Below are 17,623 nucleotides of genomic sequence, written 5' to 3'. Positions count from 1 at the left end.
TGGAGCAAGTTACTTCAGTCCCTTGTTGAGTTAAAAAATTCCTTTCAGCTGCCAAACAGCCAGTGATCCCCATGCACACTCTCCATTGTTTGTAATGCAGTGCCAGAAGCTGGAAAACACTGATTTTTTTCCCTTCTCTGTCAGTTAAAGCCCCTGCTTAGTTGGGAGTTTTTAAGTGTCAATAGAGATTTCATCAACAAGACAGCCAGTTTTTGCTTCTCCACCAAACTCCCAGCAACATCAATATCTAGAGGGAAGTAAGTGCTATAACCACATGCTGAAATGCATCAGTATGAGCATGGTAGGAGGCAGTGAAATGTCTTTGTTTACTCTCTAGAAAATGCAGTTTCAAGGTGATCTAAACATCTGAGTGAAGGAGTGAATTTGAACAAAGTAGTTTCAGCCAAAAGTAAGTGGGGGGGAAGAAAGGATGAAGAGGTGACAGGGTGAAAAACTGATTTTCAGAAAGGTTGAGACATTTTGCACCAGTGTCTCACAAATAAGAAGCTGGACTTTCATTTTGGAGTAGTACCTTGCTTCAAAAGTGAACTCAAGGGAATTATTTTTAAGAAAGAGAAAAAATAGTCACAAATGAAATGTTTCATTCAAGCCTGTGCACAGTTGGCAGTGGGAAAGGGTCATTTCATTGAGAAGGAGAGATTGTGTTTCATTTTGAATCAAACCAAAATCTTTTATCCTCACCATGGTATTTTTCAGTTCAGTTGTTTCAACAGCCTTTTTGAGTAAATGTCCAACAAAAGGCTGCCAGAGACTAAAACAGTAGGATTTTTTTCCAGTGGAAGACCACCTGGTTAAAATACATGATCTGTTTTCTTAGAGCTCACCAGACCTTCCACCCCAGATTAGTGAAGTCAAAGTCCTGGCCATTCCTTAACCTGTAACAAGTGAGTAGTGCTGCTTTAACCGACACAAACAATAATTCATAGCGGCTAAATACGTTGTCAGACTAAATAAGAAATCAGCTAGTTCCATGGCAGGGGACACTAATGTCCCTCATTAAACAGTTCACTAGTCTTGCTATTTTTCAGCACCAAAGGAATCATTTAACAAAACCTATAAAAAAGTAGAATATTAATGTATTTAATTAAAGAAAATTACGTTCCACAGTACTACAGCAATCTGTGACTCCTCTGACCTTGCTTTTAACTGGCTGCTCCATTGGCCAACAGGACTGTCCTCAGTTGTTCTATTAATGGCCAGGAAGTTGGGAAATCTTCCCCTACAGGTTGGTCTGACCAGACTCTGGGTACCCCAAATAATTTCACTTTTAACAGTTGATGAGGTTGTTCATCACCTGCAATGTTCACTTGTCAGGTGGGATCCCACCACCTACAGGATGTCAGGCAATTCTCAGTGATAGCTGCACTGAGCCTAATGGGGACTAATTCTTCTTCACATATTTCCATACCTGTAAATATGTAAACAGTCATAGAGGAATATAATGGCTGTGGATGTCCTTAGGAAATTCATCTCCATTCTTTCAGCTCACTAAGTACTTGTAAAATCTCACCTTAAGGGAAGTCAGGAAAGGGTCTTGGGGAGCTAGTTAATGAAGAGGCTGCAAGGGAAATGAAGTCCCCTAAGCCAGGGAAGGTCCTTTTCTCCAGATGAAGGAATACATAAATCTGAACAGTACCACAGCAAATTCAACCTAGAGAGAGTTTGTGGACAGTTAAAAACTGTCCTAAGCCTCTAGGCTGATGGATGCATTCAGAGACGCAGTCAGTATAGAAAGATTTGAGAAGTCCTGGAACCTTCTCTTTAAGAATTCCAAGTCCAGATATTCCAGGATGAGACTTCTGACCCAAAATTCACTGTACTGTAAAACAGGTTGTTGAGCTTGGGTAAAGGGCTGGAAAGACTTTAGTGTTGTTTAACATATTTAAGCCACTCCCAGCAGAGCACTGATGTGAAGCAACTATGGCTTGTACCAACAGGGGATAATTAATTTCTGGAACATAGACTTAAAGCGATTCCATGTAAACTCTGCTGCACAAAGTGCCACATGATTTTGAAGGCTGTGTTGCACTGGTTAACACTAAAATGAAAAATACCCCTTTAGTGATAGGAGAGCTTTCTGCTATTTCCCATCCAATGACTTCCTCTCACCTTGGGGAGTTGGCCTCAGTACTGATTTCTGAAATCATCATATGAAGAATTTAATGGCTGTTGGCTATGGTAAGAAATACAAATAGCAAGCTAAGTCTGCAGCAATGCTTGACATAACTGTCTTCAGAATTACATAAAATTTCTACTCTGTTTCACAAAAGGAGGCTGTATTAAAAAAATTTAGTCATCTTCATTCACTTCCTGCAGTCCACAATGAAGTCACTGACATGAGGACACAACAGCAAAGACTGAAAAAATGTAATGGGAAGAGGCTTCAGTCCAAGTAAAAAATTACTCTTAACACCTACACAAACCTAGATATAAACTAGGTTTTACTCGGGAATTGGTTATGGAAGATGAGCAGCACTGAGAAATTAAATCCCGCTCCAAAAAATCCCCAAACCACCCAGTTTTAAGTCACTGAAGGGAGGCTGTGTCTGTTCCTACTCAAGAGGTACCATCCATCAGCTGAGTTTCCAAAAAGCACAGTTCTGCAAGCTCTCTCTCTGCCTGCAAGGCAGGCAGCAGAAGTTCCAAGAGCTTCAGCCCACTGCCCAGCCTCAGTGTTCAAGTCTTCTTGTCTTTTCCTTAGCAGTGCCATGGTTGGCTTGCAGATCATCCAAAGTTACCACAGCTGCCTTAGGCAACATTAAGCAAACCTGTTTCTAATTACGGATGGCAATATTAGCCACAACACTGTGCTCCAGAAATCTGTGCTTTCATGAAGGTAAATGCCATCATTCTCCCACCATGGCTTACCCCCCCATGGAATCGTGAAGAATTACAGGCTGCAAAGACAAAACATCATGAAATAACAGATGTGATAGTAGAAGTTTCTAACACACACTGCAAGAGTATTTATTTGTTGAAACAGCAGAAAATGTAGTCAGGTCTTCAAAAATATGCTGGTGAGGTGCCACAGATGGATGGCTCTCACATAATGTCATTAAAATCAAAGTTAGGGTTTAACTGTGGCAAATGTCTAGCTTTAGTGCAGCAAACATAATAGAATCTTTATACAATAATTTCCAAGGGATAACGGAGGTCTTAAAAACATTAAGCCACAATTTGGACACACCCAGCCAAAGCTGAGGGCAATAGTCATTGCTTATGTGCTCTGCTATGCACGCCTTATGTAGCTGAGGTCTCATCCACCTTCAACACCAGGGACAGGATGGGGTACAGAGAAGTCTATGTAATTGCTAATGAGAATTAGAAGCTTGGAATTAGGGAGAAAGTTGGGGTTTTTTTATCATCTATAGGCTGATGGATTTAAATAAAAGTAGGGCTCACAAATCCAAGATGCAAATTTAATCAGACTTTTTTTTTCTGATTGAAGGCAAAAATTTGGAATAAATCTTAAACTAGTACAATATTCTAGTTCAGGCCAAAGCAAATTAGCTGATGCTGTTTTCACTCCACCCAGAGAAAACAGAATTCCAGCCCTCAGCCTTGCCAGCCTTCCCTCCCCTTGTAAGTATTCAGCTTTGCCCTCAGTCCAACCTTTGTCTAGGTCTCTCAGCAGAAAGCTCAAGAAGAGGTTAGAGAAGAACAGAAACAGCAGCACTGACCAGGAGCCATCACAAGCCCTCCCCTCCTTTCTCTACTTTCAGGTAGGAAAAGATTACCTGCCCCTATGAAATTCTTATGAAAAAGAAGTTCTCTCAGCCTGCAACTCAGACAGTTGTAGGAATATCTGAGATCAAATCACCAAGGGAAAATGGAAGAATCTAATAGGGTCAGTAAAAGCAGCAACCCGATCCCTCTGTGTGCACTCTATGGAGACTATCACAGCTGCCTTCTCAGCACTGCTCAGAGGCAGTTGGCACCTGCCCCACCTTTCCAGCTGCCTCTGGTGCCCAGTGCACAAGTGAAAAGGAAGAAAACATCTTTTTAGCCACAGAACAGCTGAGGACAATCCACTAAGGAATCCATGAGCTGCTCTATTATATCCCAAACAGGTTGCAAAGAGCCACAGTGACAGCAAAGGTAGCTGAAACTGCCTTTCTGTTTCCTTCTTCCTCCAGTGAATTGGCCAAAGGTCTTGCACAGGTATAGATAAGGTCTGAAGGCAAGCAGTGAAGTTTTCAAGTTGTATGGACCCAAAGAAAGAGTGGAAAACCAAAATACTAATGGAAATTGAAATTACACCTGTGACAAATAAAAATTTATAGGGAAAGGCTATAAAAGAAGACCAAGAATAGTTAATTACCTGTCACAAAAACATGCAGTCTGTCACACAGATGTTAAGAATCAGGCATGTAGGAGCCCATCTGTATAACAGAGCTTTATAAAAAAATACATTAGGGAAGAGGTCACACACAGAATTTCCTAAAAAGATATAATCTAATCTGAAACAATATTTCCTCTTTCTCTTTTCAATCTATACAGCCATATCATTAATCTAATATGCATAAGGGGAAAGGGAAGATTCATGCCAGCACTGTGAAATGCAAAGGGAACCACAACTTCCAGTTACTCCAGTGACTGGACTGGAAACAGCATAGGGAGGAGCAGGACTCCTTAAGGGCATGCCACTAAAATCTATGCAAACAGATATCATATAGCTTAGACTCCACCTTTGAGTCCAAACTACCTTAATGCAACTCTACTAATCTCATGAAGAAGGCTATTAAAATATAAACACATTTAGGAAGAGTCCTCTTATTATCACGAAATGATAAAAAACACTCTTATAATGAGTCCTATACAGAAGCACTTTTTAATTTCCTGCCTACCTTCACTATAGCTAGCAAGCAACAGGACCATTTTCTGCAGTCCAATGAATGGAGAAGAGAAAGTAAAAGAGAAAAATTAAAATAATTTTGGTTAATTTCATGGTTCATTGGGAAATACAAAACAAAATTCAGGGACAAAAGTCATAATTTACAAAATGGAAAAGGGAAACAAAATCAATAGAGGAGGAAGTTTTATTTTAAGCTTCAAAGAGAGTATTATAAACAATGGAGAGCTTAGAAAAGTAAATGTACATAAATGTTACTCAACAACGTCTTTTTAAAAGAAGATTATTTGCACTAAAAAAGACTTCTTGGAATTGCTTTGGGAAAGTAATATTTACAGAGGAATATACAGTAGGGATGCTGGAAGCATAACTTTTATTTGGAAGGAATATTACACAAAGTGAACCCAGACCCTACGGTTTTCAAATCTTCATTACAATTGTGCGTCTCATATTTTGATGAAATGAAAATTTGTTTCTTTTTTTTTTCCTCTAGAGGCAGTTCCCCATTGCAAGTTTAGAAACCAACAACATGAACAAAGCAAAACCATCCTGCTAAAGAGCCCAATTAGGACACAAATTGTAATTTAATTTAGTTGGAGCAGGACTACCTTACATGGTTATTTTTTATTTTATGTTTTAATCTGGGAAGAAGTTGGAGAAGGGAAAGGGAGAAGAGCAAAAATCTGCTGCTACTGACACATGGAAACCTCTCAGTGAGGTGAGTTTATGTCCTAGGTGTGCAAGAGACACAGCATAGTATCAGGTTTTCTGTCAGCCTCTCCCAGTCAGCATTTTTGTAGACATAATTTTTTCATTCTGAAAGCCAATGTAAGTCATGTTAACAAAGTTACTTTATTTCTGCCTATACCCTGAGGGTCAATCCCAATAATGTTGGTGTGGTTTGCTCTCAGTTTGCTTCTCCTCTGTAACAGGGGTGACAGACAGCCAAGTACAATACTCTTCTCCTAGGACACAAGGCCATCCTGCATCCCTACTAGACTGCATCACCCATGACACTGAACAGATCTGTACTATCCACTGCAAGCACATCTGGCAGCCAACAAAACCCGCCAGTGCTTGTACAAGGAAGAACACCTTTTTCACTGGGAAAATGCCTAACGACTCAGAATTTGGGATGTGACCATCCCTCCCTGCTGCCTCACAGGACAACTTAGGATTGCAGCTGTGGGAACTTGTATTTTTCTCCTGCACAGTAATCCCTGTTGCTTATTGCAGACGTGTGGTTGCCCCTGTATGCTTTTCAAAGTCCATTACCACTTCAGAAAGGGAAATACATAAGTTTTCTACACGACATCATCCTTGACAGCAAGATCCATGCCAAGAGCACCTAACATTTAGATACTTCCCTTAAAACCAACTCGCAATCAGCTGTGGAATTACCAAAGAAAAAAGTAATACAAAAATGAACAGAGTTATTTTCAATTCTTAAACCCCTCTTTCAGCAGCAGTATTTCACAGAGTTGCTCAAGAGCAAGCCTCTTTTACCACGCAGAAGAGACACATCAATCCTACTGGGAGAAGAGAGTCCTTTGAAATGGACACAAAATCTGGTAACAAAAAAATTCAACCACTGAGCCTGGTCTTCGCTACTCCAACAGTTTTTGTTCAGATTTGTGCCTAACACAGTACAGCAAAGTAAGTTTTAAGCATCTAACACGATATTCTTACTAAGGAGAAGATAAACCAGAACAATCTTCACTTACCACATCCAATTTTCAAAAAACAAAGATACCCAGCACATGTATGAATGGCTTCTTTAAAGTAAGAGAGAGAGCAGAGTTGACCTTTATTTTCATTATTTAAAAAAAGTTTTTTCCTTAAAGTAAATATTCAGTCTTTATTTTACAGTAAGTGCTTTTTAAAATTTCATGTCTTCACAAAATTGCATTTAAAATTTGAAGTAAAATGTATTTCAAACAAAAATATTGTGCAACTTCAGCACTTCTTTCTTAAATATCGAAATAAATAAAATAGTTGTCTTTTTCAGTTTGTTTGTTTGTTTTTCAGTCAGTTCTACTGTAGACCACTTCCAGTCTGACCTGGGTTTATACACACACTAAAAAGAAAGTGAAATCAAGGCTTCAAAAAACTTCTTTGTATTGCACCATCTTAGGGCATCCCCAGAACTTCTCTCAGCACTTGACAACCAACTTCCCACAGTCCAGGCTCCTGTGCCAGATGGAACTCGGGTACAGAAGACTCAGGGCAAGGAAAGAAGTATCAAAGCATCCTGGCTTCTCTCAGTCTTCTTCTGAAATGTCTTGCTTGAAGGCTGCTGGAATCCACAAGGGCAAGTCTGACTGCAGAGGGAAAAGTACAATACAAAGTAAAACTAAACAAATTCCAGCAGACAAAAAAAGCATGTGTTCATAAAAAAGAAAAATAAAAAGAAAAAACAGAAACAGCACAAACCAAACTTCCAACACTGCTTGCATTCTAGTTCCTTGAAAATACAGCTCAACAGACTCAGTTTCAACTGACTGTGGAAGCCGTAAATGAAAACATAGCAAACAAATGAGATAAGAAAAAGCATATCCAAAAGGAAGGCACTGAACACTGTCAATCTTTCTTATTAGGAACATTATTAAATAACCTTCATCATTCAGTTTAGATAGCTGTCTCCTCAGTAGAGGTTAAGACCTTTGCTTATGAAATCCTGCTCTAATTGCCTTGCTCTATTACTAATTATTTGTAGAGAGCCACAAGGATATACAGCATGGTACAAAAGATATTTTCATATGTTTAAGTGATACACATGGGGTGGCAGCAATGCAGTAACTTCTGGAAAGAACTAAAGATTGCATTTTTCATTGCATTTATTCTATGAATTGACTGAGTTACATACTGCTAAGATCCTGAGCAGGACTAGGTAGCAAATAAAATAATCTATTTCCACAAAATGTAAGTGCCTCTTCCCGTATCTTCCCACATCTCTCATATCAGTTCTAGACTACATGAAGGTCCAAAATCTTAGGAGCTGCCAGAGACCAAGAGAATAAGTCAAAGTTATGAACTGGCAGCATCCACTTAACAAAGCTATCAGGCCTGGAATTCCCAAGAGCTGGGCTTTTTCTAAATGTTATTACAACTTGTCTTCTCTGAAATTGGCAAGTTAGCATTCATGGAAATACAGACAGGGACATCAAAATAGTTCTGACTCAATTTCAGTGTTCTATGGTATTTATACAGGTTGGGTTTTTTTCAACACTGGTAGATATCTGGCAAGGAGAACAAAGATTGGCAGGGTTTATTGTAATGGCTTAGTCAGCAAAAACTCACCCCAGCTGAATTTCTGCACTGTGAGGTTTGTCAAAACAACCCCATGCAAGCATGAACTCATGCATGTGCCTCATACTTTACTTATAGCTACAAAATTCATATAAATGTGAAAAAAAGAAGAGAATATTAAATGGGTGTTTATTGGAAACACCTACCTATGTTGCAGCACAAAACACACTGGGCAGATTTTACAGTTTTTATAATAAGATGACTCCCAGTGGGGTCAATACAATGTTTGCTTGACGATTTGATTCAGTAAAACTACTTGCCATGGGGAAGAGGCAAATTGCCTGAAGAGCCAGGCTTTGAAAGCTCCACAGTTTTATGGTATTTGAAATATTATTTTAGGGCACATCCCAAAATATTACAGCAAGAATTAACCAAAGAAAGGCAAATGGGGCAGGAGAGAACACAGTGGTGCCTCAGCAATGTCTGGGCTCTGACTCTCTGGGTGCAGTTCATGTTTGCTCCATGCATCAGTAGGTAGCAAACTGAGTCTCTGTCTTCAATCAAGAGCCTAAGCTGAGGTCTGTAAAATGGCAAACTGGAACTCAAAATGAATAACTAATGTAAAAGCTCAAAGGCAAACAATGCGGGGAGGGGACTTTAATAACACATTCTGCTGAAACAAATGGCCATCTCAGAGCTTGTCTACACCATACCAGCAAGCATATTAACAGGAGGTTTCATTCAATAAAAGCAATAGCTAAGAGAGCCCAGTGGTAATCCTTCTGAAGTCAGTGGTAAAGTTTTCTCTGGCCCTTGTTTCAGCAGCCTAGGCTCATCATTTACGACCTTACTACATATATACATTGTTATTCCAAGCACCATTACGTATTCAAGAAATAAATATCCAGTCCACAAAAACTGGGGGTGTCTGGGTGAAGGGAAGAGATGCAAAGTGATGCAAATCAGATTTCAGTTCTTTTCCTCTTCTACCACATGCCTGGTTCACCTTTTACTTTTTAACTTATGTTCCAGAATCCTGTATTTGTTTAAATTTTTATCAATGTATATTATCATGCTTGAAATTTTATATTGTTTTTGTGAAAGAGCTGAGGTCCGTCCCTACTAAAATTTCAACTAATTAAATGCCTCAAAAGGGCTAAGGATAAGTGCCCACTCCATGTAGCATTTCTTCTCCCTTATCAGCTGCTTAAGCAGCATGCCACTTGCTTTATTCTCTTGCTCCCATCTATGAATCAGATTTAGCAGATGATGACTCTGGAAACTAAGGGTGTTTCCTAAGATCCCTTAGTATGGAGCAGTGGAAAGGTGCCCAAGGAGACAGCTTACATGAATAAATGGAGAAAAATCTGCATTAAGGGCCTGAAATGAAACACCCCTTTATTCATGTTTCACATTGGGGTTGTCTTATTTTGGTACATGGTTTGTTGGGAGCATGTGTTTCAGGAGAATCTTTGGACAGCCTTGTGCCAACCATCCTGTAGTAAGAATCTTTGGAGGAGAACTGGAATAGCCAGAGTTGTGATTAGTTGAAGGGCTACTACACCTTTGAAGAATTTATGAAGAACAGAAGGTTTCACTGAACTGCTGAAATCACTGGGGAATAAAGAGCATCACATTTTTTTCTCATTTCAAAGATCTACTTCAAGTTGTAATACAGAATTCACATTGCAAACTTTTTTTATGCCTATCAATTTTGGTTTGGGACCTATGTGTCCTTTAAGATACAATTGATACTGTGCAGTTCTCTCATTTCTGAAATGGCTATGCTAGTATCAGATTATTTTTATTTTTTTAAATTGCATTTATGAAACCTTCTCCTATATATTTTCTGCCTCATTAACATTATCTTCCCCTCATGAGAGGGTCTTGTGTAGAAGCCCCTTCGATTTGCTTTCATCTTCCTTCAACTTAGGAGCTACCAACCTTCTTTCCCTGTTCCCAGGCTTCACTCCAGCACTGAGTATCCTAAGAATATTTCATTTCCATATCATCACTCCATGCAATATTCACCATTAACACTACTGCACAACCTAGCTTAAACAAGTACTCTTATAGCTTCCAACTCTACACCCTAATTTCCTCACTATGATCAATGCCTTCCTATGGTCAGTACCACACTGCTCACCTACTGGACTAAACTCATATTGGTTACCACAATCTCATAAGGCATCTTGAGGAATCCAGAACTACTCTCACTCCAAAAAAGTGAATTAATTTTACCTTACTTGGTCTGTCAGGACTATGTTGAATGGGTGAGCATCCATATACACATTAATGGCATAAAGAACTGTGAGGGTATTTTCTATGCTATCTGTAATAAATGTCAGCTGGCAATTTTTATGCACTTCATGAGCTGCTGTGGCTTCTTTCTGAGGGTACTGTGTTTCCCAGTTGTCACAAAGATGGGTGGTTTGGTTGCGAAAGGATTAAGACTGTATGCATTGTTAGAGTAACTGCATTTGTGAAACTTAAGACTTAATGAATTATGGGCATCTGATTATTGTTTGTATTCCAAAAGAGGCCAGAATGCATTAGGCATATTTTACAAAAGACAATGTTAAGGACTCCACTTGGAAAAACTCCATTTAAAGTATGCCTATTCTCCAGCTTATAAAGTGATGGGAGTTCTTCAGAAAGATGTACTTGGGTAGGTTTCAGCTACCTAATTCAGGTGCTTCAAGGACTGAGCTTTAATAAAAATACAGAAGAGTAGCAAAACATTATCTTTTTATCTTGCCCTATTTCAAAGGAAAAAAGGAATGGTTGTGGAGGAAATTGATGCTTTTATCAGTTAAAGTACACTTCTCATTGACAGCATTATGTCAAAATATAATTGTTCTGATGCTTGGTTGATTATAATAAATCAGGAGAAACACAATAGCAACAGAAAAGAATTATCAAAATGGAGAAAGCTTAAACTAGGCTCTCTCCTGGCACGGATGCATGGCTCTAGCATGCACTGTCCTTTGGTATATACATACAGAGGTATTTGTAATGTTTCCTAACAGCATCTTGAAATCAGATTATCCATGTAATCTAGACATCAATTAGTTTATATTCTGGATGTATGTCTGTATACTTAAAAGCAGAATTTGCCTACTGTTCATTCCATGTCTAAAGTGAACAATAAAAACATCAAGAGACTGAATTGTTTCTTTTTGTTTCTACAAGGTTGGAAGGAGGGGGAGGGAGTTGAAATTGCTCTCACAGACAGACTCCCCTAGCAAAGACACAGGAAAAATGGAGGCCATTTGGTCCAGCTTCTTTCATTGTACATATCCAAATTCTTTATTGCAAGGCTAAGCCTTTTATTCTGGTATCAATAACACACACCTACAGTTTAAGGATTAGGCACTGTCCAGAGAAATGTCTTTCTTGCCTTTGCTCTAAATCAGGTCATGATTTCACCCTGTTTGCATTATGTACATCAGTAAAAATAGATCTTTAGAACTTAATCTTGCCCCTGCTCCAGGGAGATTTTTTGCCTGCACTAGGACAGCAAAACATAACTACACACATAACTACATAAGTATACTATCACTTCTGACTGTACACAAGTCTGGATCCTGCTCTCATAAAACTTCCATTAGCTTCACCAGGGGCATTAACGTGGCACATACTTATAATACAATTTAATCCATAGGACTTGCTGCTACAACAATGCTCAGTCAGGGGTCTGCTGAAAAACCAGGGCAAGAAATTTCACAACTGAGTGAAAGACATTTCAGCTCAGACATACCTTTTAAATCCTGCTGCATGTTTCCTCCTTTCTGGGAAAGTTGCTGGGAAGGAAGTCACTCTCTTCTCCATTGCCCTTGGAACTTTAATTAGTATTGCTTTGGTTTATTTCAAAAGAAGCTATTAAAAAGCAAGTAAAGCGTCTCATGAGACACTATAGAGAGAAAAAACAGGGCAACACAAGAAAAAATGCTGTGGATTGAAATTTAAAAATGGAAAGAAAAGTATAGATGAGGTATTTTTCCATGTTATTTCTTCCAGGATTCTGCTCTTCCTTTTTTTTCATCTGTGATGTCTATGACTTGCCATTCATATTCCATCCCTATGCTTGGAAATTGCTGTCCATCAAGTGAAAGTTGAAGGAAAAGAAAAAAAAAAAGTAGAACGGTGTGAGGAAGACATGAAGGGGTGCAGGGAGGAGGAGATCTATTGAGTGTAAAGGTGTCCAAAGGAGATGGAAATGTGTTCCCCAAGGCCATGGTCTTCAATGGTGCTGCTTGTATTTTCAGGCTGTAGCATAGCAGATGTATGAGAAGAGCCAGACTTCACATGCTACAGTAAGTGCAAAATCTCAAAACGCAGAAGTCATCACTTCAAGGGTTTCCTTGTCCCCTGACAGAGTCCGCCCACAGTGGTTCTCTAGAAACAGTTCTATTATCAAGTAGACATCCATTGCTTTTTTGTTGTTTTTTTTTTCTATTTTTTTATTTAAAAAGTAGTTTTTCTAACAATACATAGAATATATAAATAATAATAATAATTAAAAAAACTATTAGGGTTTGCTTTCTGTTCTCTAACCCATCTGTATTTTTTGTGGTTTGCTGATATATATATATTAAACGACAAGAAAATCAACTCTGCTCACTATTAAAAAAAAAATTAAATCCACTTTTTATGTTTCCAAAGAGAAAGAGAAGGAGGGGAGGTGGGATAAAAACAAAACTAAAATGAAAAAAAAAATTTAAAAAAAAAGCAAAATGGGAAAATCAAAACCCTTCTGTCTCTTCAAATTACTTGTCAAGAGCTTTAAATGCTTGTGCTTTCAGTGTATACCCCACTGGGAAAATGTAACAAAAATAACAAGCAAAATAAGGGGGGGAGGAGGAAAAAAAACAACCAACCAAAACCCCAAGAGGACCTAAAATTAAAAATTAAAAAAAAAAAAAAGAGGAAAAGGTAATAATAATCTTAGTAGTGAAAAGGACAGTTCAGAGTTTCTGTGTCTTTTTAGTTTTTTTAGCAGCCACCCTTTTTGTCTGCAGAGGGAGACCTGCCACCACAGCCACCTCCTCGGCTCGAGAGAGGCTCTTCTGCATCGTCCTCGTCAAAGCCATGAAAGGTCGAGGTGTCGCTTTCTGACGTGGAACCGAACAAGTCCTCCGTAGTGCGTGCTGGCGCTGCTTCGTCCCTCCTGCCTTCTCTTCCCAAATGAGCTGACATGTATGATGAATATATCAGCACATGGGTTAAGCAACAGGCATCATCATCATCATCATTTTTTTCATCATTTTCATTATCATTAAACAAGTCAGACTATCAAGCTCATAGGTGTGTGCTTGTATGTGCCCGCGCACCCCAGCAACATAGCATAGGTAGAACTGCAGTAAGAAAAATAACAAAGGATCAGTTTGTCTTTCCAAGAAGAACATCTACAAACACCACAGGTGCCCATAGCTACAGCAGCGAAAGGGTTAATCATGTTTCCTCTCTTCAAAAGACAGTAAAATATTTACTCGTGATTACTTAGATCAATTTTTAAATATTTTTAGACCACGTAAGTAATGAGACACTATTAACTCTAAGCACAATGGCATCAACAGTCACAAATATTCTGCTATAGAAATGTAAGCCACTAAATACTTTATCAACCTCAGGACTACTTTTTATCCCCGTTCTTAACCTGATCCTAAATAACCTCCTCTGTAGACAAAATTAAATACATTTTGAAAACTAAGTGAAAATAACCTAAACCAATACTTTAATACAAATTTCATGGCATGTCCTTCAAAAAAAAAAAAAAAAAAAAACCCAAAAGTAATATATACAGTTCAACAACTGAAACAACTGAGATGAGGAGTAACCCATCTTGGGAAACAGTGAAAAGTTCAAAATTTTGTGAGTCAATCCAACTTTCAAGATGGAACAGGTATTCTCCACACAGAATATCAATAACAGCAACAACAACCATAAGACTCCTAAAAAGAGAAGTCAAATACTGAAATCTGTGAAATTGAGGTCTTGTCTCTCAGTCAAACTTTTTATGTGATTAATAGTACAACCTTCAAATTCCCCCTTTAGGGAAGGTACAGATAAAGATATCTCTTGTGCCCCAGCAAAACTGAAGTGTGAGATTTTAGGGAACAGCGGTTTTGTTATTCACAAACAGTAGAATGGTATTAAGCAACCAACTGTTGGGTCCCTGCTCCAGCTACAGGAATCAGCTATATAACAAGTACACTGCATTGCTTGAGACAGAAATAAGTAAATCCTGTTCACCAAAAAAGAAAATTGATATAACAAAATAATTGGCAGATAAACCATATTGTAGAAATGTGCTTTTACTGACTTTGTGAACAGAAGAAGCAATATAATTTCCATGACCTCTCTTTCAGTGTAATGAAAATGTTCTCCATTATTATAAAAGAGAAAGATGGCAGATACCAAAGAGGATTCATTGTTTTAGTTTAGAGATTAGCATGTGGTTATACCTTAATCACTTTCATCACACATCAGTCACAGCATTACAGACCCTATGAACAACCCAAGCGGGTCAGAATTTGTACAAGGATAGCATTTAATGGAACTGATTTTACACAGTTTAGGCTACAGGCTGATATACTTGTTCTATCACACTAAGGAATCAAGGGAATTAATGTATTTGTGTTGCATTCTGATATAATCACCATAGCAATGTTTAAGTAGCAATAAAATATGGATCCATCTCACTGTGCCACATCAGGACAATGCTGAAATTAGTTATACTGAAATATAACAGTCAAGGCAAAGGGCAATGATCTTCCAAGATGGCACCACAGACCCCATGGATTTTCCCCTTCAGTTATTAGAAGCAATCACTAAAAGGTCCATGTCTCTGACTGCACAGCATTCATAAAGATGCTCCTGGAGAAAACCAGAGGAGTTGCCATTGATCCTCTGGTGTTCAGTATAATTTCAGAATATCTTCAGAGGTCACAACAACTGCAGAAGGCAATTTCAGTGAGAGTCTAAACGTTCTCCCATTGAATGAGGTAATAGGCTTACTATGAATTCCAGCAGGAGCATAAAAAGGCCATTTCCTTGGCATGAGAACATTCCACATCACATTTCAGCCATGAAGCAACAGACATCTTTCAGTAACTTCAGTACAGAAGGAGCAGCATTCATACTGAATTTCAAGGCCTCTTTGGTTTTCAGATTTCTATATAACCATCTTATTACCATTAGTATCACCACTATACAAAATTCTCAAGTTTCTCAAGTGGAAACTTGGTCCAATGCTGGAATATGCAGTTGTTAAAGGTCTCCCAATTCCCTCTACCAGCACCACTACCTCCTACGTGAGGTACAAATAACTATTCAGCTGGTAAAAAACTTCCAAAAAAAAAGAAAGAAAGAAAGAAAGGAAGGAAGGAAGAAAACAACAGCCCAGAAATAAAGACAATTCAGAATGGGAAAGACACAATTGCCTACATTTAAAAAGAGAGAAGGGAAGAAAAGGGAGTTTAAACAAAACTAATGATAGTCATCTTGTAAGAGGATAATTCTTGACAGCTAGCCCCATACCTACCCTGTAATTTTCTCCCTCTTTCTTTTTTGGATGAAGAAATGCATGAAATGTGTAATCAATGGGAATGCTTGTCATGCAACTTTCATAAATCTTGTAAGTAATTTATAGTTGTAATTACAGCATTTAATGACAGAGACCATTCTGTGAAATTATCATAGGATTTCCTCCTTCCATGTGGAGAAAAACTAATACATGTACCAATGTTCTCAAAAGCCAAGAAATAAATTAAAACTTCATTATTTCATAAGACCCCATTAGCTTAAATACGTGAATCCAACAATGGGGTTTATAATATAAAATTTTTCAGTCATCCTTTCCCACAAACACAGAGAAGATGTAAGATTCCATCTTTTATTCCTTCCCAAATACGCTGCCTTTCTTCAAAATCTTCAGAAGGTGCAAAAACCAAATCACACAAATAATCACACAAATGCCTTTGCACAAGAAAGATGCAAGGAGTCACCTTACCAGAGCGCCCACAGTCTGAGCATGATACAAGTTCTTCAGGCCGGCCACTTTTTTTGTTCATATTGGAGCCTCCGAGGCAGAAGTCACAGTAGTTATTGGGAATGATGACCCCATCTGGTCCTTTCTGGGCTGCAGTTGGGTTAGAAATCAGATTTACTAGAAGAGCATTCACTTGAACATTTCCCCTTAGCCTTGATATGGTGTTAGCTCAGTGAGTTTGCAGGACACGGTCTTCCTGAAACATTGTCAATCAGAACAAAACGTGAACTGCATAAACCACCTCCATTTTAAGTACACCCTGCGTTGTATCTATTTTACCTAAAATGTTCTTCACTATTTCCATTATAATCCCAGCCAGGCTGCTCCCTCTCAAGGACATGCTTCCAGATATGCCTTTAGAGTTGAGGGACTTCTAACACGTACAGGGTATAGAGGCAATCCCTAATGCAGGATAAGACCTATGTTGTCAGTAAGCCAAACTTGGTTTTTCAGGCAGCAGTCATTGTCATAATTCCACAAAATACAAGTTCATAAAGGAAAAATACAGTCTCTAAAACTCAAAAATCAACACTGGGAAGAGGGAAGATGGGGGGAATAGGTACCCTCACTGGTTTTATTCCAAGTAGCTTTTTAGGGGATCACATCTCTAAGTAGCAGGTTGTCCTTATTCAGAAGGTTGGTTCAAAAGCTCTTGAATTTTCACAGGCAAAGCCATATGGGGATGTTTCACCCAAGACTTAAGGCCCCTGCTGCAGTCATGTTCCCTGGGATGAGAAGGAAGGGTCCAATACTACCTCAGCACACAGCACAGGTGCAGAGTGACCCTGGGGCAGACATCCCAACCAGCAGAGTTAAAAACATTTCCAGCCAAGAAAAAAGGAGCAAGATTATATTATTATTTTCCAGCTAGGAAAGTAGCAGACACACACTGATCTTAAGTAGAGGAGGAAGCAGATCCCTTAGGAAGGAGAGAAGGGCAGAGGTCTTCTGCATTCCTCTTAGTTGAGCAGAACAGCAATGTCCTTTTTTTCTTGCTCACAACTGCCATTTCCCTCATCTGCTCTCCAGAGGGGGAGAACATTTTCCTGTACATTCTAACTATGAACTGGGGAAGGGAGTGAAGGTAATGGCTGGCCTTTGTCTTTGCTTCTTCTCTTTGAACATAAAAAATTCAGTTTTATACTGCTAGGTATACCTGGCCTAAGCCTACTGCATGAAGAATTTTACAAATGAGAAAATGAAGAACTTTAAACTGTACCATCTCTATTTAATTAACTTTTTAATGCATATTTTGAAACTTGCAGATTTTTAACAGATGTTTCTGCAGCCTTTATTAATGGTCTTTTTGTCCACATTCAAATTTCCCCCAAAGAACAATGACATTCTAAAGGGCTTCTGGTTGTAGTCCAAGACATACACTTAAAATTAAAATTTCCTCCAAGTTCAATCTGCTTTTCTGGTTTGAATGCATCTAGTTATTCATTTAT

The 17,623-nt window shown here is 38.6% G+C and overlaps 1 protein-coding gene across 3 annotated transcripts in view; it reads right to left on the bottom strand.

Annotated features, from left to right (window-relative positions):
• DPF3 (double PHD fingers 3) overlaps window positions 1-17,623 on the bottom strand; it is an 87,452-nt gene that overhangs the window by 11,732 nt on the left and 58,097 nt on the right. For 2 of the 3 annotated variants that reach the window (XM_062494154.1, XM_062494153.1), the window contains one exon: window positions 16,137-16,265. In XM_062494154.1, the coding sequence (XP_062350138.1) occupies window positions 16,137-16,265 (129 nt within the window). Of the gene's footprint in view, window positions 1-12,262; window positions 13,315-16,136; window positions 16,266-17,623 lie in introns of those variants that run through there. The other variant, XM_062494155.1, reaches the window with a different exon arrangement.

This window comes from Cinclus cinclus, chromosome 6, assembly GCF_963662255.1.
Source record: "Cinclus cinclus chromosome 6, bCinCin1.1, whole genome shotgun sequence".
In the NCBI taxonomy this organism is placed as follows: Eukaryota; Metazoa; Chordata; class Aves; order Passeriformes; family Cinclidae; genus Cinclus; species Cinclus cinclus.
Note: the sequence above shows the minus strand (reverse complement) of the source record. Positions and strands in the feature narration are given on the sequence as shown.